This window comes from Vanacampus margaritifer, chromosome 12, assembly GCF_051991255.1.
Source record: "Vanacampus margaritifer isolate UIUO_Vmar chromosome 12, RoL_Vmar_1.0, whole genome shotgun sequence".
In the NCBI taxonomy this organism is placed as follows: Eukaryota; Metazoa; Chordata; class Actinopteri; order Syngnathiformes; family Syngnathidae; genus Vanacampus; species Vanacampus margaritifer.
Window position 1 is genome coordinate 7,297,614 of NC_135443.1, and position 26,271 is coordinate 7,323,884.

The 26,271-nt window shown below is 39.0% G+C and overlaps 1 protein-coding gene across 1 annotated transcript; it reads right to left on the reverse strand.

Annotated features, from left to right (window-relative positions):
* Nucleotides 1-5,422: 5,422 nt before the first annotated feature.
* fgf8a (fibroblast growth factor 8a) lies at nucleotides 5,423-11,019 on the reverse strand. Its single transcript, XM_077581906.1, is given in 6 exon segments — nucleotides 5,423-6,649; nucleotides 6,651-6,848; nucleotides 7,800-7,906; nucleotides 9,438-9,618; nucleotides 10,269-10,305; nucleotides 10,402-11,019. Coding segments are annotated over 6 exon segments (738 nt in total). The 5' UTR covers nucleotides 10,431-11,019; the 3' UTR covers nucleotides 5,423-6,463.
* Between the last annotated feature and the right edge of the window lie 15,252 nt (nucleotides 11,020-26,271).

Sequence of the window (26,271 nt, forward strand, 5' to 3'; positions counted from 1 at the left end):
ATTTTGTTGACATGTTTTGCTTTTAATATTTTCTTCAGCATCCCGAACTCCGTGAGTACTAACACAAATTTGGGCGGAATGTGATTTGCCAAAACACGCATACACGCAAAATTAAAGTTGACTCAACATAAAAAACATTTTAATTGTTGTTAAAGGTAAAAATGCCTCTTCAATCGATCTCTAGCTATCATTTTATTTTCTTTCTATTGCCTGATCATATCATCGCTCAGGAAGATAGATGATTTATGGATGCCCTCATTCTTTATTTAATGATGAGTTAATTTGCCTAAAGTTCATCTAACCGACAAAATTACAATAAGTAATTACACTCCCCAAGGGTTGCTGGATTTAAGACTTAGAAGAAACTCACACATATAATCACATAAATGCTGATGCATTAAAAAAAAAAACTAAAGAATAAAAAAATATTTGAAAAATAAATAAATACAAAAAAAGAATACAAATATATAGTAATGCCTGTGATTTGCTCTCAACATAAAATGTGATTTTAACAATTAATTTTATTGTCGTATACAGTTCAGGATGCAAAATTTAAAAGATTAAGTTTTTATTATTTTACAAAATGGCTTCTTAAAAAAAAGTGGGGGGAAAAACTCATACAAGATTAGATTTAATCAGTTCACATGAGAAATTCAAAATGTCTGCACTCAAACTCAACATTTTCTTTACCACTTGGGGGCAGTGGTAACAAATAGTGTAGTCATCAACTTAAGTCCACATAAAGTTGTCGTCTTTTTTCTTCTTTTCCTTTGGGCTTGTCCTGTTAGAGGTCGCCACAGATGGTCATCTTTTTCCATTGAAATTTCACATAAAGTTGTCAGGTTGAAAAAAAGAAAGTTGACTCGTTCAGCCCCTCCCAATTCATCATACATTAAAAGTGCATTATTTATATCTCCACCTCCCGTAAAATGCGTGGGCTAAATAGAAAAATAAAATAAATACAATTTATCTTACTCTCAAAAATATCGCTTAAGGAGCTGGTCAATGAAAACCTTAATGACCACCTCGCACCCAGTCTGCGTCACAGACTGTCAACAGAAGTTGTTTGCACCCTGGGAAAATCACCATCTTGCGGACTGTTTCCGAGCCCGTGCAACAAGTTGTTAGAGGTTGTAAGTGCTTTTTGATTGGAGCAGCTCTGTGTTAGCTTGTGGCATTTGAAGCTGCTTAGTGAGGCAGGGTCACGTTCCCTGTTCACCCCTGCTATTCTACGGCCTCCACAGGGGGGTCGTGGCAGGGGTTAAATTGCTCCCTAAGCAAATGAAAAAGCTAGCTTTGTTTGTTTATTCTTAGGGATGGTAGTGGTGCTCAATAAAATGGATGAAAGTGATCTTACCCCCGTTTTTTGCACCGGAATTGCTCCACATTTGCATGGCAGCATGGCAACACAAAGGTGTGATTTTTCCCACAAGCTGGTTCTATAGAGAGGCTAGACCAGTACCCTAATTTAATCAATTTACAGTCTGCTGGCTTTCCAGCGCATGCAAATTTGAGAGTCAGTGCAATAAACATGCTGTACTGTCATTCATATTTCTTTCATTACAAATAAAGTGCTTATTGCTGTCAGGTTACGTGACTAAGTTATCCCAAGGGACACGTTTTAAGTGTTCCCGTCCGTGTCTGGCAGCTTCAACCCAGAAAAGAAAAGAAAATGCTGTGTTAATCCAATGTGGAAGGATTTAAGCAGATTAATGTCAAGCATTGTCAAGACCATTTTATTCAAGGCTTTGTGTTAGACGGGCTTTTGTAGAGCAAGAATCACCAAGAACTGGTTCATTGATCCATTCAAATGTTTGGGCTCTCCGCAACAGTGATGACCTCATTTATACATTTGTGTGATTGTTAAAAATGTGAAGCAACATGGGAAGCAAAATCTTTTCGAAACTCCCAAAAAAATAGTATGTCAACTAGTGTCTCAGAATGGATTGATTGAGGTGTTCGACCTCAAGAGATTTCCACTGCAATGGACTGGCCCTGTTTGTAACTGGCGTCAAATACGACTCTGGACTAAAATGGACAATTGGGATTTGGTGATGGAATGATTCTAATCTGCTTCCTAAGCACCGTCAAGGTGTCCTTGAGTTTATGGAGGACCAAAACTAGAAATAAATAAATAAATAAATGAAAGTGAAAATAAGAACGGATAAAAAATATATATAATTAAAAAAACAGATAAATATAAATAAGTAAACCATTAAATAAATGATTGCGTATTAAATTCAGAATTTATTTTCATGTCAAACTATTGTGGTTATTTTTGTCCATTTTAAATGATGCAAGCAATTAACTGATTAGATAAAGAGGAGGATGAGCGTGTGCAGTGGATATATATATATATATTTTTAAAGGTGTCCTTATAACATTAAATGTCGAAAAAAATTGCACCTAACAGGTGCTCTTTAACTTTGCCGGGCAAAAAATGGTGATTTAAAAAAAGCCTTTTTAATGAAAGGATCTTTGTGCAGTTTGTCACTTTTTTTAACTCGCGACTGCCACCTCTGGCCAAAAGCGTAACTGCAGCATCTGTGTCAGGCTCGTTCATGATTTTAAGTGCACGCCACATGTCCGCTACTCCGCGGGGACGCGCATGACATCACATTCCACCACTCAACCCCTCCCCAAAGAAACTGTGGAGTGTGCGGGTCCGCACCGTCTACTATAAAGGGAAGTTAAAAGCTGATAGGTGCAGTCAGAGTAAAAGAGTCCGGACTCTTCATGCTCATCTGGGCATTGGTCGAGCATGCATGATGTAGAAAAAGCTTTAATATTACTTTTTTTAAACGGGACACAATGCACCTTTAAGCGATTAATCGTGAATAATCCAAATTCTAAAATGTGATTAATCTGATTAAAAAATGTGTTAAATTTACCTGACGTTAGATTTAATTTACCAATCATCATTATGTTGAATTTACTCAACTGTAATTTGTTTAACACTATTTTGTTCCATTTACTAAAACACACTCTGGTGGTGGTAGATGAGAGGGTAGCCTACCTCCGCCTTCGGGTGGTGGGACGGGTCCTGACTGTTGTTGGTTCCTGACTGTTGTTGGCGAGATAGGGTGAGAAACTCGGTCATTGTCGAGCCGCTGCTCCTCCACGTTGAGAGGAGCCCACTTGAGGTGGCTCGGGTATCTGGTTCGGATGCCTCCTGGATGTCTCCCTGGATTGGTGTTCTGGGCATGTCCCACCGGGGACGACCCAGGACATGCTGGAGAGACTATATGTCTTTTATTCTCCTTATTGATCTTCCATCAATCTCACCGTGACGTGAGGTCAATCATGACCGATATGATGCTCTAAGCGGCCACGACAGCTGCTCCCTCCCTCCCGCCAAAAACAAAAACTAATACTAAAACCAAACTAAAACGAAGCTTTTTTTTTTAATAACTAAAACTGATAAAAACTAACAGAGCCGCTGTTAAAACTAGTTAATACTAACTCTTTTTTTTTTTTTTTAAAAACTCGTAACAAAATCAACACTAACTATAATGAAAATTCCAAAACTATACTAACAAAAAGGAATTTTTTTTTGTAATTTAAAAAAATATATATTTACAGTTGACACCCGCAATTTGAGAGTCATAGGAACCAGGTTGGTCCATGAATAGAGAAAATTTGCATGTAACTGACACCCACTGAAATACATTGTGTGGGGGGAAAACAACATTATGTGCATTATATACTAGAGTGTAGTACAGTAATTAATTTTTTTGCCAAATATCGGCATCGTCTTTGAGAAATCCATATCGGTCAGGCCCTTTACTGTCTATATTGAAAATGGACCAGTGGTCCTCCCCCTCTAAATTGTGGGTCGGTCGCTTATGCTGCTGTCAGATCGAATGCAAACTGAAGTATTCTCGCAATGCAATTACATATAGTCAACGCAGCTCAGATATGAAGCTCGATAGTGAATATAAGCTGGGCAGCCCGACTGACAGTTTGTCGCCACGCGAGTGGTGGCGAGCGCGTTCTTCTAATCTTCTTTCGTTTCTTCTTAGTTTCTCTCTTTAACCTCTTTCGTTGAATGACTGACACAGAGACAGTCAATCAAAAATCATCTTTGTGCACCAGGAGCTGTAGCGCAGTCATCTTATAATGCCGAGCTGAGGGTAGACTGGATGGCAAGCGACAAACTTTCAATCAAGCAAATAACTCTGCGGGAGCTATTTGCTCTCCTGCTGGCAAACAAACACAAACACACTATCCAACAGAGAGAAATTAACCAACCATCCACAGACCAACAATACAGTCATATCAACACAAATGAATTATTTGACTGTGGATTGGGTGTATAGTAATCATTTTAATACATAGTTAATGTTGATGGAGACCGACGAAATGTCAATACAGTATCGGATTCACCTTCTAACATAATACCAACCATGTCGCATTCTCTTTCACCCACCCTGCATTCACACATACTTCTCTACATGCTGTGATTAGTCAATCAAGTAAACTTAGAGGGAACAGATTAAAGAATAACACTGGAGATACCGAATGTTTCAGAACCTGGCGTAAGCTAAAGCCTATAAACAAACATGGCTGGATCATTCTGACAACAGCGAAGCGCCCTGACACTGACATGCTGCTATCTACTGAAAAGGAAGGAGGGGGTGATCTTCATGACTTCAAATGACCTTGTTATCCTTGTTCAGATCAGACTAAGAATACCCTCCTTGTTAGCTTTCCCTGGTCAGGTTTCATCTGGGGTGATACAAAAGACAAGAGTATTTCCTCTCTGCTCAGTGAAAAGGTGTTGGCGCGAGACGAATGTTAGAAAAAGTCAGTAAGAAAATAAGTAAAACATTCAACAACATTTTTTTGGGTGCCGCTTTACACGAAAAAAATAAAAAATAAAATAAAATAAATAATAATAATAATAATTATTATTATTTGTAGTATTATTTAACAAAAAATATATTTTATTATTATTGATCTTATTATTATTATTATTATTATTTGTAGTATTAATAATAATAATTATTATTACTATTATTATTATTAGAGAACTTCCACACAACTTTTTTTCACACCCATACTAGAAAAGAAGCAAGTGCAGTCGTGCATAGAGCGACATCCCATGGGAAAACCCACAAAGCAACCAATTAGACCAGATTCTCAACTAGATGGGCGGAGCCCAAAATGGGGTCAATTCTGGGGAGGTCACAGGCTGCGTTGAACAATTACCTTAAATATTTAATGTGCAATGTTGTCTGTATTTTATATATATATTTGTATATATATGCATGAATGGTTTACCTGTAATTGAAAAATTGATCAATGACGTTAGTCTCTGCGTTTGGATTAAGGTGCATACAAAACAGATCCAAGTAGTACCAAACAAGAATTTATTATCAGTATTTCATTACACCTTTAAATAAATATTTCATCCTTAAAATTATTTTACACGTCAAATAAAATATATATTTCATATGTATAAAAACAAACATACAAAGAGACAAAGCACAAGCCGGTTTGAGGTGTCATGAGTATGTCTAGGGTAGCTTTTACAACTTTACGTCTTTTGTACACAACAACTCCACAGTCCTGCGATAATCAAATATAGCTGCCTCTGTTCCACCAGATTCTACAAAAGATTCCGGTATGTGTATTGTGTTACGAAAATATATTCCCGTCATGACAAGGAAAGAAAGGAAAGGAGCCGATCTGCCAATTTCAACCACATAAACATGGCCATTGGCTACTGAACTCCTCAACATAGAAAAATGCGATTCTGGCAGTGCCATCAATCTGTTCAAGTTTCCTTGAGCAGCAAGCTAGAGTATAAAAAAAAAAAGACCCCAATAGTATAAGAAATAGATTTTTTTTTTTACTCTACTAACTTGTCAACAAAAAGTCAATGAGTTGTGCGCATCTACAAAAATAACTGATTTTGTAATTTACAGTCAAGAATTAAAAATCTGATGTACAAAAATAGAGTTCTCATTTTTGTACGACGGCGTATTAGGGCCACGTGTGAATATATTTTTTTAGAGGGCGGGGGTAATATTCGGAGAAAAAAGCTCATAAATTTGCCATTTTAGAAATCCGCCACTTTTTAAAGTGGCAAATTTACGAGTTATTGCTCGCAAATTTGCCACTTTATAAAGTGGCAAATTTGTGAGTTTTTTCTCCGAATTTCTAAAAAACTTTCGAAATCTGCCACTTTTTAAAGTGGCAAATTTACCAGTTCTTTATCGCAAATTTGCAATTTAGTTTTGCTCGCAAATTTGCCACTTTATAAAGTGGCAAATTTGTGAGTTTTTTCTCCGAATTTCTAAAAAACTTTAGAAATCTGCCACTTTTTAAAGTGGCAAGTTTGCGAGTTTTTTCTCTGAATATTGCCCCCGCCTTCAAAAAAAAAAAGTTTTTTATACGTCGCTCTAATACGCCGTCGTATTTTTGTCTATTTACAGCCCTCAAAATAATAACACATCAACTACGCATTAAGGTTAAGCGGAGCAGAAGCGAGCACTGAATCTACCGCTGATAAATCTACCAGTCCGTCTGTTTCTCGCCTTTTTCCACTTCCTTTTTCTTCAGCGCTCTGATGAGTGCTGTGTACGTTTAGTCCTTTGGTTGAAGGGGTAGTGAATGAAGTCAAATGGTCGGTGGTGGCTGGGATGCGCAGGCTGCTGACCCCTAGGCAGTCTCTTCATAAAATGGACCTCACGCTGGTGCTGGCGTGTCCGCGATCCTTTTCGTGGTCGTCCTCGACGGGTGAAGGCCATATACCATCCCTCATACCGGGCATTCCTCAGCGCGGTGTAATTGTTCTCCAAGACGATCTCGGTGAAGATGCAGTCACGGCCTTGTCCGTTTTTCTGCAAAACCACAATCGCAGTCATGCATTTTTTTTTCTTCACACTTAGAAATGAAAAATATGAACTGCCTGTCTCCTACATGCACACTCCCAGACACATGCTAACTCACTGAGACCCCCCCCCACCCCCCTTGTTCTGTAAATACAGCATATGTTACAGACATTACAAAATGTGTGTGTGGGGGGGGCAGGTTTTTTTTTTTTGTGCAGTGATTTCAACTGATAATTCACTGTAACTTGTACAAAGTTTAGTGAATCACTCCTAATTGGTTGATAAAATGAACTAACATCAAGAATGATGATTTATATTTATTTTATTTTTATTTTTTTATTATTATTTTTTTTCTGTTTTTTTTTTCCTGGAGGATGATTTATATTTATATAGGCCTAATGTATAACACAACCAGCTGGACAAGAAGTGGTAGCGCGCGGACTCCCCGATTTGCAAAAAAAAATAAAATAAATACCAATAGGTTCGACATGGATCTTATGAACAGGTAGATGGCAAAATACTCTTTCTGCTGTGTCTTTTTTTTTTTTTTTTTTTCTTTTTTACACAAACACTCATGGGGTTGGGACATGCTGTAATTGAGCTATGGGCAGATGGTAAACGAGGCAGGGTGCGAGGTGGGTGGGAAGAGAGGGCAGCCGTGTTTATGTGTGCGCTTGTGAAGGGAGGGGATGAAAGGGTGGAATGAGTCTTACAATGCTACCGCTATGCAGATCATCTATTTACTGTACCTCTCTTTCCAATATTAATACTTTAAATGCGTTCATTTACTGTGTTGTATTCAGATTTCTCTTATTATCTCGCACCTTTGATTTTACCATTATATGTATCTTGCCAAATGTCAACAACTTAACAACATTGGACTTTGTGTTATTATCGTCTATGAATCCGACTTAGCTCGCATGACCTTTGACCCAAGATACAACAGTACAGCTTTCTCACCTTGCCAATGAGCTTCCCTCTCTTGTTCATGCAAATGTAGAGGCCGGTCTCTGCTCCCTTGATACGCACACGGCTTCCAAATGTGTCCGTCTCCACAATGAGTTTGGCTGGCGGAGGAAAAAACAACAACAACATTGCCGTTAGCGAATGTAGGCTTGTTGACACATGATAATGAGACAGGTATTAGTGAAGAGTTTTAATTGTGTTTTCATCCGCCTCGTCTGACCTGCATGGTTGACCTAACAAGACATGATGCATGTGTACTTGTAGATCAGTAACAGGAAAGCTTTTCCTTATTTTCCCTCTCGGTCCACACACACGCATAACACAAGAACCTGTGGAACCATGGATTTATGTATCCTGAAATTCTTTCAAAATGATATAACCAGGTGTCTTTGAAAGTTAAGGAGGCAAGGCCCATCATCCCCATCAAAAATTTATTTTCAAATAAATCTGCAGCGGCCTCTTACTTGAAGCTTCACATTCATCTCTCTATATATATAGCTCCACAAATACTGTAACACGAAGGAATTATGGGCTTTCCCTCGTCTGGATTGCTTTTCAGCAAGATGAAAAAAAGGCCTGGGTTTATGAAGAGGAGTGAATTTGCAGAGAAATCGTTATTTTGGCATTTTCTACACACATGTTTTTTTGGAAAAAGATTGCATCATAATAACGATTAAAAAAATGAGAATAAATCCATATTGTCTTGAAAACACTGTACTTCCATTCCGTGACGAATACTGAAGGGGACTGAGATTAGAGCATGACTTGTACAGCACAGTCGAACTGAATAAAAAATCTATTATGAAGACACCCCCACCCACCCACCACCCCACCCCCAACTACTGCCCTCTCATGCATTTCCTTTTGGCTATACAGTATCATTTCCCTAATCCGATTAGTTTGTGCAGGCCACACACCACATGACTTTCTCTTACACTAGTAAAATAAATAAATAAATAAATACATTTAAATGGGGAGGAGTACAATTGTTGTAATAGGCAGTCACCCCCCCCCCCCCCCAAATACAGAGAACACTGTCAAATTCCACTTAAAGCAATTTAATTTCAAAATATTTTTTTAAGTGGAACTATGCAGGAAATTTTTGGGAAGTTGATGTAAGACTTTAATGGTTCTTTCAGACCAACAGAATCTCTGGAGGATGACAGTATTTGAGCTCTATGCCTTTCAAAACCACCCCAGTCCAAATGGTGCAAAAATATGACTACTTAAAATAGTCACTTGTTGTTTAATTACTTGTGGGGGACGGGGGGGGGGGGGGGGGGGGGGGTCCAGTTCAATGAATAATAGATGGCAGATAATTGTGAACATCTAGATGGTGTTTACTTGCAGATTTCAATGATAAATTCCAAATACATAGACCATTTAAGATGGAAAGTGCAACATTTGTAAATAAAAATAAAAATATAAATAATTATTTGTGGCCCTTTTTTAAGACTTTAAATAAAGATGTAAAATAATTAAGAATATCATTATAGAGAAGACTGATAGACCAGGAAAATATATATTAGTTACTTTTATTATTATTATTGAAAATAATTCTAATCTAATTCTAAATTCACCAACATCATTTTTTAGAGGACATGGGGACGCATACGACGGACGTGTACCTACCGTGCACATCTCCATCATCAGCCATGGCGTTGATCTTCTTGCTGGGCAGGACCTGCACATGCTTGCCGCTGGTCCGACTGTACAGCTGGTAGATCCGGATCAACCTGCGGCTCACGCGGTCTGTCACTTTGCTCTGCTCGCTTACATGCTGCGTGAAATTAGGCGGGGACTGATTGGTTACCTGTCAGAAATTAGATGTCATCACAATCAGTACTAGGCTGCGTGTAACTTTTTTTTAAATCGCTTACTTGTTAAATGAATGTAATGTTAACTTGTAGAAAATATAGCTGAGAGATATATTATCTTTTTTTTTCTTTAACCCCTAGGCGTTATTGTGACCATTTTTTGGGCTTTTTGTTGGTTCTGACCAAGCCATTTCAAAATAAAATACTGCCCACGGGTGTGTGTTTTTTGTTCGTTTTGTTTTTTTACTATGCGTCATTAAAACGACACGCTTCACTCCTAACCAAAAGCGGTTGTGTAAAACACTTTCAATAAACATCTAATGCTTATTATTTAATCGCCTACTTCAGCTATTCCTTTCCACCTGTCACGGCCGTGATGGAATGGGGGCAAAATTGTTCTGAGAGGAAGTAAAACCCCACGACATTTTTTTCACAAGACTCGTAAGCACGTCGATCCTGACGATCTTTGCCATGCAGGGTCCGTTATATTATATATTCATCAAAACCCAACGGGTCGCCGCAGGGGCCAAATAGTTTCATTTCACATAATGCACAAGCCAGGCTGCACTTCACATTACGATGTATTTAAAAATGAAGACATAAACGAATATTGTTAATAGGCAAAATAAATAAATAATAAACTTACCTGAGCGTAGGTGAAGAATGCGATTATGTGTATAAACCTGAAAAAAGTGGGGAAGGGGGTGGTATTACAAATCAGATTTAGTCAAGTTTGAAACATTGAAGCTGAACCAAAACAAAAGAGAGCAGATACTCACACGTAGCTAGATTTAGATGCGGCTCGCATATTGGACGGAGGGGAAGACGTTCTTGTGCGGAAAAAGATCGATCAAGCTCCAGGTGATTTGTTATAGAGAATCCACACAAGTCAGCGGTCCTGGCGGGGCTCACGGACCCACAGCAGACTTGGTTTGCTTTTGCACCATATCAATGTCAAACGGACACCGTCCGCTGCGCTCCTCCACTCAGCGCAACATACAGTTAAAGTTGATGAATGACTTCAAGTGTTTGAAAAGAATGTTGGCAAAAAGTCTCAAGTGCACTTGCGGAAACCGATCTGTGCGTTGAATTGTTTAAAAAGGCACTGCATATTTCATTTCTTCGTTTGTCCCTCTCTTTTTTTTTTTTTTTTTTTTTTAAGCCCGAAAGTCATAGAAATTCATCCGTATTGTCATTTCCCCCCCTCATGCAATCCAAGGTCCAAGGTGTGAGTGATCCTGCGCCGGCCGGTTTCGTCACTGGTTTCGGAGGTGTCGGAGAACCCTCATCCACTTGTCTGTGGTAGAACTACACACATAGAACGCTCCTTCCTCGCACCCTCTGCTCCCATCCCACGCCGCTGTCAAGCGTCTCACTTGGCGCACTCTCGGTTAAAATGTCAGGCAGATCTGCAAAGAACAAGCCCCCTTTTTTTTTCTTTTTTTTTGCAGAACAAAAGCGGACACCCCCAACGCCCTCCTCGCCAACACCCCCCCCCTTACCCCCCTTTGATTTGAAACATCTCTTCACCTGAGAGAAGTAGCCAAGTCTTGAGAAGGAGGACTAAGGGTTGTGGGTGTCACGGAGGTCCGAAACACCATCACTGTCTCCATCCTCACAATAAACTCTTCTTATAAGGCCATCCCCGATTTATAAGCAATGCACCCTGCACACCCTCCATCGCTCCTCCGGGTTGTGGATGTTGATATGCTCAGTTTTGTGTATTGGCGGAGTAAAGTGTCAGACATTAAAAGGATTACAAACGATTAGTGTTAAAAAAAAAAGACCCCTCCTTTCATTTGAAGAGAAGAAACTAACACCCTTGCCGATTTCTGCCACAATAAAATCTTTGATGCTTGATGTCTGAAGATGAACATTTCACCCGACTACAGCCGTCATTATCTGCAAATTGAGCTCTAATATAGTCACCGCGAGACCATTATTAATGAGGCTTGACTGATTGATTTAGTTTGGCCCACTTCATTAGACAGCGCATTTGTATCGGTTGAAACTGAGACTCGCAGCCCTGCTAAATAAACATCATTATTCTTTAAAGGAGACGAAAACTTGAAACTGGCCGTTGACAACAGTTCTGGTGTGTGTTGGAAAGGGGGCGTCGATACACATCGATCAAAAATAGTGAACTTCATGAGCACACGAGAAAACACAACCGTCTGATAATATCTTTTTTTCCATTTTATTCACGCCCGCGTTGATAGCAACATTTTCTCAAATCACTTGTTTGGCCACAGACACGTTCCACTGAGTGTTGTGTGCAGGTTAAGGCCACCAGTGGGGAATCGTGAGAGGAGAACTGGATGGCGTGGCCACCCTGCCTTCGTCGCGATGACGGTGCAAAGTCGTGCAGGGGTGTCCAAACTAAGGTCCGGGGCCCCTTTGCGACCCACCATCCATTTTTCAGGGCCTGCAGCATATACTAAAATTACATTTGACACACTCTGCCCTAAGTGATTTGGTGCCCTAGGCAAATGTGCAGATGCCCCCCCCTCCCCCTCCCCCGCAGCAATAAATAAATAAATTACATACATAAATATAGATATACAGTATAATATTTAATAGCACATCAGATAATAAATACCAAATTTCACAGACAACTACAAATATACAAATATATCCCTCCACGTTGAGAGGAACCAGTTGAGGTGGCTCGGGCATCTGGTTCGGATGCCTCCTGGATGCCTCCCTGGGGAGGTGTTCCGGGCATGTCCTACCGGCGGGAGGCCCCGGGGACGACCCAGGACACGCTGGAGAGACTACGTCTCTCTCGGCTGGCCTGGAAACGCCTTGGGTTCACGTCGGAGAAGCTGGGTGAAGTGGCTGGGGAGAGGGGAAGTCTGGGCTTCCCTGCTAAAGCTGCTGCCCCAGCGACCCGACCCCGGATAAGCGGAATTGAAGACGGAACGGAACGGAACTACAAATATATATATATATATTTTTTAAAGCATGCCTTTACTATATATTTGTTTACATTAAACCAGCACACAATTCTTATCTTGTATAAATTAACGTGGTTATGCGAAACAATAATTTATGCAAATCTATTTGCAGGTATCTGGACTGGGCTGACGGCTTCATTTGGAAGCCAACAAGCTTTGCCTCGCTTTGGTGCACAAAGTATAGCATGGATGTAATGGTGGAGTAAGCAAGTTACGAGCGAGCTAAGAAGCTAACCCGATTTGAATGTTTATTTTTATAGCCAATGATCATTCGCCGCTTTCTTAATGCAACACCTGACCATTTTATTGTAAATGTTTTGGGGGGAAAAATATATTTTGTAATCTTTTTTTTGCCCTGAAATTTGACATCGTCTCCACTAGATGGCGCCCTTTGGCGATCACCTAGTTCGCCTAGGCCCAGGGCCGGGCCTGCAGCCTTGCAAGGCTAATTTAAAAGGGGGTGGGGGTGGAAGAGTGAGGATGGCTGTTGAAAAAATAGGCGCTAATAATATAATAATATATTGATTTAGATATTGTAGAGCTTTTGTAGATATACAGATACAAAAAATATTTATGAGTAAAATAATAATAATAATAATAAAAAAAAATAATAAGGCGAATAAAGATAATAAAATTTTAGATGCAAAAATTGCTTCCTCCACCTTCTGTCTCAAGGTCCAATGTATCAGCATGTATGATTTCCAAGTAACTGTTTTAAAAAACTACAAATTTTAATATAATCCAATTACTATCCTGCAAGTCATTCCAAATCTTGGGCCTACTCACCTTGTACTGTAGTATAGGGCAGTATAAGATTAGGTTAAAAATAGGGCTGTGCAATTAATCGAAATTCGATTACAATTTCAATTATTACACTCCACAATTACAAAATCAGCATAATCATAAAAAAAAAGATTATTAATAGAAATTTTTGAGTTGTTTAAAGTTTATACATTTGCACCTTTTTAAATTTTTAAATAACAAATTTATTGAATTTAGTTTCATCCCAAAGGAACTTGCATAATTAGTGTTTCAAATAATTTTGTTTGTCTTAATATTTTTTTTTCACGTAAACATTTTCTTGTTTTGTACCAAAAAATAAATGATTGTCCTTCTGCTCTCCAACGTCAAGTTTTTGCCAACATATATAAATAAATATATATTATTATAAATTCTGTTTGGTCAAAAAGGAACTTACATAATTATAGCGTTTCTATTTATTTATTTGTTGGCCTTAATATTTCTTAATGTGTAAACATTTTCTGGTTTTATACCCAAAACTATATAATCATTTCAATAATCGTGATTTTAATTATTGCCAAAATATCGTGATTATTATTTTTTCCATAATTGGGCAGCCCTAGTTCAAATGCACTAAGTGATATCTGCCATCTAGTGGTGAATGGTGATATTACAACTTAAAATGCTTTCATGCTTTCACAGACACACAGTTTAAAAAATGGATTTTTATCCATATTTTGATATCCTTACTGTACTGTAAGACTAAAACTGTATGTGTGTGTGTGTGCGTGTGTGTGTGTGTGTTTGTGGGTGTGCGCGTGTGATGAGCAGCAGGTAGCTGCCACTCTGTAGCTTTGCTCAGGGTCTGGCTGCCCTCCCCTTAACCCCCAGAGCCCTGCATCCATCAGCAGCCCGGCGGGGGGGCAAATACCCTTCCCCCTCTGCTACTGCTCTCCGGCTACTTTATGGTCTCTCTCCACACATGACCAGCTTCCACAAGCAGAGTTATGGAAATAAATTATTGATTCGTTCATATTTGACAGACAAAATCGAAAACAAAGACTTCCATGTTATGTTTCAATTGAAAGAGTCTTGACTGCATTTTGAGCACAAAATTAGGAAGCTTGGAATTTTTCGATCCCAAAGCTCTATCATAAATTGTGACGATCTCCTGCTTGATTTTTCTGTGCTTTTGGGCTCGTTATAATACAGAATTAACTATGACTAAATCAACAGATAAATGTATTTTATTACATAAAGTTGAGTGTGAATCATTTACACATGACATGTTATTCTGGACTTTTTTTTGTACAGCGGAGAAGGATAAAGCAAATGTACACAAATAAGGGTGAACTGTAAAGCAATAATGAAAATTAGGGAAGGGGTGAATACCGATACTAAGTATCAGTATCAGGATGAGACCCTGGCCTTATTTCAAGGAATGGCTATTTGTGACGGAAGCCGATATTGGCCCCACTCAATGGCTGTTTTATGATCAGGAACTAAAAATGATAAATTAGAAGAAGAGAAAATGGCCATTAACTCATTCACTCCCAGCCATTTTCACCGAAGCAACCCCCTTCGCTCCCGGCTGTTTTACTCGATTTTGACTGATTTTGCCAGCAATTAGCATTAGAATGTAGCTAAGTTTTATTATTATTCACAAATCTGTTTAAAGCAGTGGGGGAAAGAGCTTTTTGCAACATGATCTGATCTCTTATACTCTGCTGCCCCCTGCTGGCTATTTTTGTAATAACTGCTTTAAGCGACGTCTTCAGGTCAGAGGCTGCATCAAAGCTTCTGTATGCTCTAGCATAAGAAAACATTCTTAAAAAAACAACAACATATAAATACGTTTTTAGGACCTTGACAATATCTAAAATACAACTTTTTTATACGTTTTTGGGAGCAAATGAGTGATTGAACATTTTTGAGGTATAAATTAAATTTTCTTTGATGACAGCAAAACGATGTCATCAATAAACGAAAAGTGAACGAGAGCGTTTCAATGGGACGGTACAATTTGAAATGGGCTTTGCTGCCATCTTTTCTGATTTGCTCTCTCATACCAAGATCCTGCCATCTGCCACCTCCCTCTGTTCTTTTGACCTCTCACACTAGCCTGCTTTTTTCAACGCATGCAAAGATTGCGCAGCATCACCAATTTAACTAGCCAACAATATTTTGCCGTGCTCTTCTCTAGAACTTCAACCAGCGCTACATAAAAGTATTTGTCATCTTTTTATTGATTGGTCAACAAATATCTATTAAAATCCTTTTTCAAATGCTTTCTAATGAAATTATTTTGGCTAACAAGATTGTCAATGTTCTACTTCATGAGATTTTAAAACCGTTTGGATTTGCTCCCATACTGCTCCCATGAACTTTACAGAAAAAAAAAGTACTTTTATTATTATTATTATTATTATCATTATTATTATTATCTTATTTATTTATTTTTACTACTAAAACTTTGGATTGTGAGTTTAACATACTGCCCCCATTAACTTTACAGTAAAAAAATTAAAGTGTCACGATGCGGTCACTATTTTTTACTTTTATTATTATTATTATTATTATCTAATTTATTTATTTTTACTACTAAAACTTTGGATTGTGAGTTTAACATACTGCTCCCATTAACTTTACAGAAAATATTAAAGTGTCACAATGCCATCACTTTTATTATTATTATCATCATTATTATTATTATTATTATTATTATTATTATTATTATTATTATTATTATCATTAATGTATTAATTAATTATTTTATTTATTTTTTAATCATTATTAATAATAATAATACTTATTTATTATTATTATTATTTTTTTATTTTACCGTCATATGGAAGTGTTGAAAATGGGCCAAGAAATTATTGTTGGTGGGAAGTATTTTTCTGTACTATTATAAACATGACAATTTTTTTTTTTTTTTTTTTTTTATAAAAGTATGAACCGACTTCTGAAATAAATGTAAATATAACACAACACAATTTAGATTGATGCATAAGATGTCTCATTTGGGGCGGATCTAAATGAGCATTTTCCAGATTTGCTTTCTCTGTATATCATTAGGTTTCTTAACGTCCCTTGACATAATTGCCATTACGCATGCTTACACAAGGTCAGGGGATGAAAGGGAAAAACAATTTGTTACAGTTAATGACATGTACAACATATACCGCCAGCAAATTGTGAACTCTGATCTCTTGCAATTACATTGAAATCATGTTGACGACTAATTTGTTAGACTGTTAATAACGAGGAAGGAACATATTTGTTCAAGGCTTAATTGCATGTGATGATTTTCCAGTCTGTGGGTATCATCAAATTCCTAGCAGGGGGGGGGGGGGGGGGGGGTTGAAGACCACCACAGTGTCTCTCTGTCACACACACTCATCTAATTACACACCCAGACCTGCACACTGGTCTCAAATGGAAGTTGTCCTTTGACACATTCATGGAGTCCAAACTGATGTCACAGGGTCATGTTGATACAAAGGTCAGCAAAGAATCTATAGAGAGCCTCACATGTGTTTCGCTACTTGAGTTGTTACTTGGAGATGACCTCAGTAGCTGCAGTCCAAGTTCCCTTCTTGGACAGAAGCAACGATTGGACTTGCACCAATCATGTTCTTCCAACCAAACGTGCAGTTCTGATTGGGTCGGCGAGGAGCCTTATTTGGAAGGTTTTCCCCAGTGAGTATGTGGGGGGGGGGGGGGTGGGGGGGGTCATCGAATGGTGGTGGGTTAATAAAAATAAAATTAAAAATAAAAGAGAGCAATGAAAAATAATAATAATAATAATAATAATAATAATAATAAAAAGAAAAAAGAATGGTGGTGGGTTCGTTGGGAGCTGTGAACCGACCGGTGTGTGTGTGGCCCAGTATAGGAGTACTTAGCACTCCCAAAAAATGTAGAAAAAAAATCAAACATGTGCAGGTAGTCTGCGTGTAAATCAAATGCGATCATTTTATTTCAATTATTTCATACTGTCTTGCCCTTGTTTGTGTGTGTGCCTTTATTGGGAGCACTGTTCATGTTGTACACGATTTGGCCACTTAGGGGCAGTGTGGTTCCGCTCGTTCTGATACACTGTTAAGTTGTAGCCACATACAAGCAAAAAGTCATGATCAAGTTATTCCAATAAAAGTAGTTTTTTTTTTGCAGCGTGGAGCCAGGCCAGAAGAACGCTCTGGTCCGCAGCAAGTGCATTTGGGAGGTTTAGCGGGTTGGGCAGTTGAGTGGGGTAAGACACGGCCGTCAATCGTAGTTGTTATCTCTGCTCCACCCTGACGGTGGGCCTATCACGGTAGGTGGCGACAGAGAAGGTTACATATATCTGAGAAGGGCTGATAACCCCCGAGAACTCACGGAGACCGTCGCTGTCTGGCTTGATGGGACGACAGCGCGTTCATTGCGCTCCTTCCCATTTTTCTAGCAAAACAGTCGATGCGTTGCGGATAAGAATGATGTCATATCACGATCCAACTACCAAAGCTGCCGGTCTGCGTGAAGATGGCATAAGAATGGGTGGTGTCTGGTCGGTGCTGGATTTCACTTTCCTTTCTTTTCTTTGGTCCTTCCTCGGGTCTCCTGACGGCCTCACGGCTCTGGCTGGGAGTGTTCGGTTTAGGTGAACGGTATGGGATTTTTTTAATAGGTTTTAGATGAACTAATGAATATACTGTACACACACTCACACACACATAAACATACTCACCCATATACAAAATTTAAAAAAAGAAATTAAAAAAAAAAATGTAAGAAAAAAGACAGTAATGATGATGACATGTCAAATCGGTAAAATTACCGAATGAACAATATTGAGCTCTCCAGAAAAAAAAAAAAAGATGGCATAAGAATGCTTCTTCTTCTTCTTCTTCTTCTTCTTCTTCTTCTTCTTGGTCGGAAGTCGGACTTTTCCGAGTTCAAACCAGGAAGTGTGCACTACTGAACTGTATGTAATGCTTATGAAATAAGATAAAAACAAAAGATGAAGCAAAAATAAGGTATGTTTGTTGAAGGTCAAAATGGGTTTGACCAAAATAAAATACAATTCATCACAATCCGCCATTTTGGTTGTTTACTTTCGCTTTGGACGCTTTCAAGTCGGAACTGGGAAAAAAACAACTCGGATGTATCCGACTTCCGACCGTCCTCGAATGCAGCATAATCATTGCCAGAAATGGCTTCCGGTTCATCAATGTAATCAACGATAACCGGGTCAACGCTAACGGATGTGGGCAATGAGGAAATGCCCATTTTGCTGACCAATGATGCTTTAATGTCTCTCTTGGCTGTAGCTGACTACGGAAAAAAAAATAACAACAGCGTTAGACGACTACTTTGCTCATTCCTTTTGCTGTGTCCGACCGCGATCTTTGACTTGATTGCCCGTGTGGATGACAGGATTAGGTGCTCTAATGTAATCACAAATAAACAGGTGACTAATGGATCTGTCGGTCATTAAAATAGGCATTCCGTCATTAACTCATTCTAACCCAAAAACGTGTAAATATGTTTTTTTTCATTTTATTTTAATTTTTAAGCTAGAGCATACAGAAGGCTTTGACGCAGCTTCTGACATGAAGAGGTGGCTTAAAACAATGGTAGTTATTACAAAATAACGTCCAGCAGGTGGCAGCAGAGTAGAAGAGATCAACCAGAGATGTGTTGCAACAAGCTCTTTTTGCCAGTGTTTTCAACAGGAATGTGAATAATGATGAATCTTGGCAATATTATAATGCTAATTGCTGCAAAATGGAAACAGATACAAATATACTTTTACAGGTGAGCATGTTTGCATTTATTAAACACTGTTTAATGTTAGTTTGCCCAGACTATGAATAATTAACTCATTCAAACCCCAAAATGTATTAATACGTTGTTTTTTTCAAACACTTTGTCATGCACTCCCAAAAACGTATTTATACGTTTTAATGTTTGTTTGTTTTTATGCTAGAGCATAAAGCAGCTTCTGACCTGAAGATGTCCACGATGCGGAGTGGAGGACCACGGCAGGGAAGCATGTACTACTAAACACAATTTATTTAACAAAAACACTACCAAGGGTACTGGGAAAACAAAACCAACAAAGATCTGAAAAGACCAAAAATCAAAAGGAACAATAAAATGATTCAACCAAGACTGAACAAAACCAGGGAACTAAATACAAGCCGACTGACGAGACAACGAGAGACACCTGGACAAGACACAAGTGGCTGGGGGAGATGATTGGATGACAGAAGGGAACAGGATGACGAGTACAGGTGCGAAAAAAAACCCTTACAAGTCAAACAGGACGCCAATCACAACAGAAGAAGTCACTTAAAGCAATGGTAGTTATTACAAAAAACAGCCAGCGAGTGGCAGCAGAGTACAAGAGATCAACCAGGGCCATGTTGCAAAAAGTTCTTCTTCCCAGTGTTTTCAACAGGTTTGCGAATAACGCTGAAACTTTGCTATTTCCTAATGCTAATTGCTGCAAAATGAAAACAAAAATAGAAATATACTTTTTTTCTCTCTATCCTTTCTTTTGGTAGGTTCCATGTTTTTAACTCTTTGACTGCCAGACGTTTTCAGAAACGGGTTGTCGCCAGTGCCAACCGATTTAAGCATTTTGACTGATCTTTCAAGGTCCACAGAAAATGTTGTGTTTGGACTATGGAAACACACATACTACCAAATGAAAGATTGAACTCTCATCTTTCATCAGAAAAAAATCGATTGTCCGTTTCGCGTGCAGACGTTACACTTTCTTGACGGCCTTTTTTTTTTAGCAAGTAGCAGACTGTACCCACTCCTCCGATGAATATGCATTGGACTCGGGGCACTCTTCGTCGTCCGATTGAACGTCCGCCTGAGCGTGCTCGGTTGTGCTCCGCGTTTTCCGGTGTTAGCATCGCTAGCCCGTGAACCTTTATGACGTCGTCATAGCTGCCGCGTCAGCGCTTCCAACTTCGGTGTCAACCTCGGAGTCACCATCATCATCATCGATGATGATCATCGTCGTCATCAATGTGCTCTTTATCGTTGGTCGATGTCTTTGAAAAAAAACGGCTCGACGGTGAGCTGCTTGCAAGAGGCCGCCATTATGGCTTCTTCAGCCAATGTCCCCTCAACACTCTAGCCCCGCCTCACGTCTTCTACTGACGCCCACCCAATCTTGTCAAAAGAGAGTCATCTCTGCCCTCTAGGGGCCAAAAATAGTCATTAGGCACAACAGACTTGCTGGAAACTTTCACCACAGATGCGGAAGGGTTCCCTCCACCCGTTTCAAAAAAAAAAAAAATTAAAAATGGGTGGACGTCTTTTAACGTCTTTGGCGCTCCTCCGTAGGTTTTTGCAGAACGTCATTTAACGTCTTTGGCAGTAAAAGAGTTAATAGCAATAGAACACAATATTCTGTGGTCAAAATCCAGTAAAACAGCCGAGAGCGAAGGGGGTTGCTTCAGTGAAAATGACTGGGAGTGTCCAAAAAACATGAATGTCAGAATAACCTTTATTGAAGACTCTAAATTGCTCGTGGGTGTGAATTGTTGGCGAATATGCATCCGAGCGCTTCACTCGTCTTCCAGATAAATTGATTTGGAAGCGTTAAAGTATCTGTTTTCACGCAGCCTAACTTATCAGTCCTAGTTTTGGAGAGTGAACTCACTTGACCTTCTCAGAACATGTCTTTTCTCTGGCGGGACCTATTACATTGGCTTATCAGCAGACTGAAATAGCGAGCAGGGTTCACGGGGAGATTGGTCTTGACACCTTTCCCATCTAACCTCACAGATGCTTCCGTATGGAGCTGTGGATTTTTGTAGAATCCGAACTTTTGGGTCCTCAGCTTCCAGTCAAAATCTCAAATACTGACATTTCTGCTACTTTTCAGTTGCGCGCGAAAGACTATTAAATATACCGACTTAGCTCCTCAGCACAGTTGACTGCATTTATTTCCCCGTTCCTGCATCAAAAGTGACTTTTCTCACCGCGGGTCTGCGTGTGTGTGTGTCTACGTTGGGGGGTGGGAGCAAAGCTGTACCAGTTGATTCATCTGATGTGACGAGGTGGCTCTCTGACAGGAGCTGTCACTGAAATAGCAGGGGGGTCCTTATCAATCAACCACCCCCCGACCGCCAATCAAATCCCCTAACTACAGCAACCCGGGCTTGTAATCTGCACAGCTGTCAGCTCGCTCTTTCACCGAATCCGGGTTTGCAACCAAAATGACAAGCTAATTGCTCTTTCTCGCCAGCAGGATAATGAGCATTCGCTGAAACCTGAATTCTAGCTTCCATTGACTTTCAATAGCAGTACACTGTAAAAAATAAAAGTCAAACAAACATCCTTACAACTTTGTCAAAACTGTTGAAGAATCCTCTATTCTGATCGAGGCCAACACATTAAACAAGTTTCAAATGGGTAAGGATCTTATACTTGGATGATATTGGTATGGAGGAATTTTTTAAAAAATATATTTTTTCTTCAAAAAACGGTGATAAGCATTCGGTGCATATTTTCCATGAAAAAAAGGGATAAATTAGGGAGGAAATCACTCAATATCGGCGAATATGCAGGTGGCGACTCATTTTAAGTTGCAATATCACCAATCAACACTAGATGGCAGACGCGTCTTGGTTGGATGGTCGGATTTATCCGTGTTGTTTTTTTTCCAGTTCCGACCCGAAAGCGTTTGAGGCGAAAGTAAACAACCAAAATGGCGGATAGTGATAAATAGTTTTTTATTTTGGTCCTGAAAACTCATTTTGACCGCCAGCAAACTTGCCTTCTCGCAATTTTGCTTCATTTATTGCTTTTCTTATTTCATAAGCATACTGTCACGTATGTTGGGTTACGTGGAGTTATGTTGAGTATTTATGAATGAATAAAGATGTCTAGTTTTATACCAGTGTTTTACCATTCACGGTCTGTGTTATCTTTTTTTTTTTTTTTTTTTTTTCTGGAGAGCTCAGTATTGTTCATTCGGTAATTTTACCGATTTGACATGTCATCGTCATTGCTCTCTTTTTTTTTTTCTTTTTTCGGTCTGTGTTTTCAAAGCGGCCGCCATTGTAGAAGTGACGTCACTTTTTCCACTCTTTGCACTGGAAAATAAAAAAAGTATGTTGTTGTTTTGTTGTTTGCTTCAAATCCTTTAACGTTGGGTTAGGATAGTTATTCTTTTATACATGCATTGAAAAATGCTATTATTGAAAATGAAACATATTAAGAGCAGATACTTTGCATATTATATACACATATTTTGTCCATATCTAAAATAACATTTTTGTCATACAAGTTTCACATCCCTGACAAAATTTCATATTCCAATTTGCATATTCCTCTATTTAATCTTTCCTTGTTAACTGAAAACTCAGCTATTTGCTGTTTTGTGCTCAGGCCAAAGCCATGTCTGATGGAAAAATGTGGCTTTGGTGCCATTTAGTGGCATCTTGGTGACAAGCAACTATGTTGAACTGCAGGGAGGAGCTTCATTTATTCATTTATCATTCAGGCCATTGCCTGAATAAATATGAACCCTAAGACCAGTTTCCTTTAGGAAAAAAAATATGAATCTGCTATTTTTATGGCATTTATGGGCAATTATAAACCTTTTTGAGTGGATCTCAATTAGTTACAGATTTTGAGCACATATTCCTTTTTTTTGTGTTTTTTTTTTTTTCTGGAGAGCTCAGTATTTTTCATTCGGTAATTTTACCGATTTGACATTTCATCATCATTGCTCTCTCTCTCTCTTTTTTTTTTTTTTTTTATATTTAGATTTTTTTAAATTTTTTTTTATTTTGTATGTGGGTGAGAATGTGTATGTGCTTGTGTGTGTGCGTGCGTGATTGTGTATTCATGAGTTCACCTAAAACCTATTTAAAAAATCTCACACTGTTCACATATTTATTTTATTTATAATAAAGTGCCTCGACTCTTCCAGTACTTTTTTCACGCCTGACTAAAATTCAATTCTTTACATTATGAGATTTGCTTTCCATCATAACGCCTATAATGATGTCTAAGTTACTGTACATGACACCCGTATCCGACCCCCCCCCGACGCACATCAGTACCATAGAGGGAGAAATGCATCGCCTTTTGTTGAGCAGTGGCAGAATGAATATGTAAGGGAAATCTCATAAAGAGAGCTGAAAGACCCCAAGCTGAGGCAGCTTTTGATTTGCCTCCTGCCGCAATCTCAGTCAGGTTTCTCACGCAGGCGGTCACAAAAGTACACACGCACACACACACGCTGGCTCTTTCTGGAAAAAAAAAAGACAAGCAGCACTCAATCAAGGGTCTGTAAAGGAAATAGTTGTTAACTGATCAATCACCTAAAGGATGAGACTCACAGAAGACCAATCCATCTATTGCTAATGTCACTGCTCTATCTAACTCTCTCTCTCTCTGTGCGTGTGTGTGTGTGTGTTTGTGGCCTTGTTTTTATTACATAGTGGGGCCAACATTTCGGGAATTCTGATTTCAGAGTTGTGGGGCCCACCCGTCCATGTGGGGCCATTTTTCTGGGCCCCACAAGTTTAGACCCCTTTTTGAGGGTCAAGACTTGGTTTTAGAGTTTAGGTTTGAATTGGGTTATGGTTGAGGTTAGGGTAAGGAATAGGGGCGAGGTAATAATTTTTGATGGTTGGGGTTAGGGGAAGGGGCTAGGAAATGCATTATGTCAATGAGATGGCCCCACAAAGATAGTAAAACAAACTTGTGTGTGTGTGTGTGTGTGTGGCCTTGTTTTTATGATATAGTGGGGCCAACATTTCGGGATTTTTCAGATTTGTGGGGCCCACCCGTCCATGTGGGGCCATTTTGCTGGGCCCCACAAGTTAAGACCCCTTTTTGAGGGTCAAGACTTGGTTTTAGAGTTTAGGTTTGAATTGGGTTATGGTTGAGGTTAGGGTAAGGAATAGGGGCGAGGTAATAATTTTTGATGGTTGGGGTTAGGGGAAGGGGCTAGGAAATGCATTATGTCAATGAGATGGCCCCACAAAGATAGTAAAACAAACCTGTGTGTGTGTGTGTGGCCTTGTTTTTAATCACATAATGGGGCCAACATTTCGGGTTTTCTCAGCGCTGTGGGGCCCACCCGTCCATGTGGGGCCATTTTGTTGGGCCCCACAAGTTTAGACCCCTTTTTGAGGGTCAAGACTTTGTTTTAGAGTTTAGGTTTGAATTGGGTTATGGTTGAGGTCAGGGTAAGGAATAGGGCGAGGTAATCATTTTTTATGGTTGGGGTTAGGGGAAGGGGCTGGGAAATGCATTATGTAAATGAGATGGCCCCACAAAGATAGTAAAACAAACTCGTGTGTGTGTGTGTGCGCGCGCCCACGAGAGCAGTTACAGGAGTTAGCTGCCTTGCTTAAGAGTACCTCAGTTGTGACTGGGGAGGGGAAATTCTCAGCTTGGTGTCTTATCCATGGGGGTCAGGCAGCCATGGTGAAGAAACACTAATTATGGATAAATAGCAATGATTTATTTCAATTAACAATATCTATCAATTTTTAATGGTTTGTTGTTGTTTTTTACACCAGCCATTCATTTTTTGTGTGAGGTGAAAGTGGCCACCAGCCAACGATACTTATCCCAATTAACACCATGAAATCTATTTCATCTCCGTTTTGTTTAAGGCTGCAACAAGACAGGCAGGTTGACTGACTCTATCAGCCTTGAATACGCTACATCAACTCATACTGACCCGACCAGTTTGTTGAATGTCCCTATCGGGATTTCATCTCTAAAATCTGTCCCAAAAAAAAAAAAAAATGCATCCTTGTCACCAACGTCTTACAAATGCAATTATGCCAACTAGTGGCAGAAAAATGACCTCAACACAAATCAATATCACACTCACAGTACGTTTTAATTTTAACTCCATTTTTTTAAATTATTATGAAATTACCATCAATGACTAAAAGATGCAGCCATATTTCTATTAGTTTAACATTTGTCTCCACTTTAATGTTAACAAGAGTATGAATTTTTTTGGGATTAATCGTGAGTTAACTATTGAAGTCATGTGATTAATTACAGTTAAAAATTGTTATCGCCTGACAACCCTAGTTAGTACATTTCTTATCAGAATCCTACGACCCACAATTCTCAGCTGTTCATTTGAACTCATTCACTGCCATTGACGTCAAAAATTCAATATTAATACTATTTCTATTAATTTCACATTTTTTTCCTACTTTTGTTACCAAGAGTATGAAAACCAAGAATATTTTTACTGTACATTTAGAGCAGATATAAAATTTGCGATTAATCGTGAGGGGCATCAGGCGATAATTAAAAAAAAAAAAAAGTAATTAATCACATGATTTCACTAGTTAACTCACGATTAGTCACAAATTTTATATCTGTTCTAAACGTAAAATACTATTTTTTTTTTAGGTTTTCATACTCTTGTTAACAAAAGTGGAAAAAAATGTGAAACTAAGAAATAGTTCAAATTATTTTTTTTTTTTTACGTCTAGAGCCGTCAATGGCAGTGAATGAGTTAAAGATGTCCGCACACTTTGTTTTTGTCAAACCAATGTGGGTGGAATCAAAGTTCACGCTCACTTTCTAATAATTTTTAATATGTTGCCTTCATACACTTACTTAGCTACTCCCAGTTCATATTAAGCGGCATATTTAGTTCAAAAGTTAACTCAATGTACCCTGGCGGAAATCACAGTCTGGCCATTACGCTCGCACCTGGTAACCCTTGCTATTGCGCTGTTTTGTGTATTAATGGCTGTAAAGGCCATTCACAGCGTCGACAAAAACAACTGTTGGATGACAAGGACCAAACACGCGGGCTACAACTGGGAAATGGTTGTATTGTTATTCGCAGGGGCAGACTCTCATGTTTGTCTTTTGAGCGGTGTGTGGGATCCACCATTTCAGGTAGTTGCGAACTGCCGCTACTTGTTAAGATGAGGGTCTAGTACA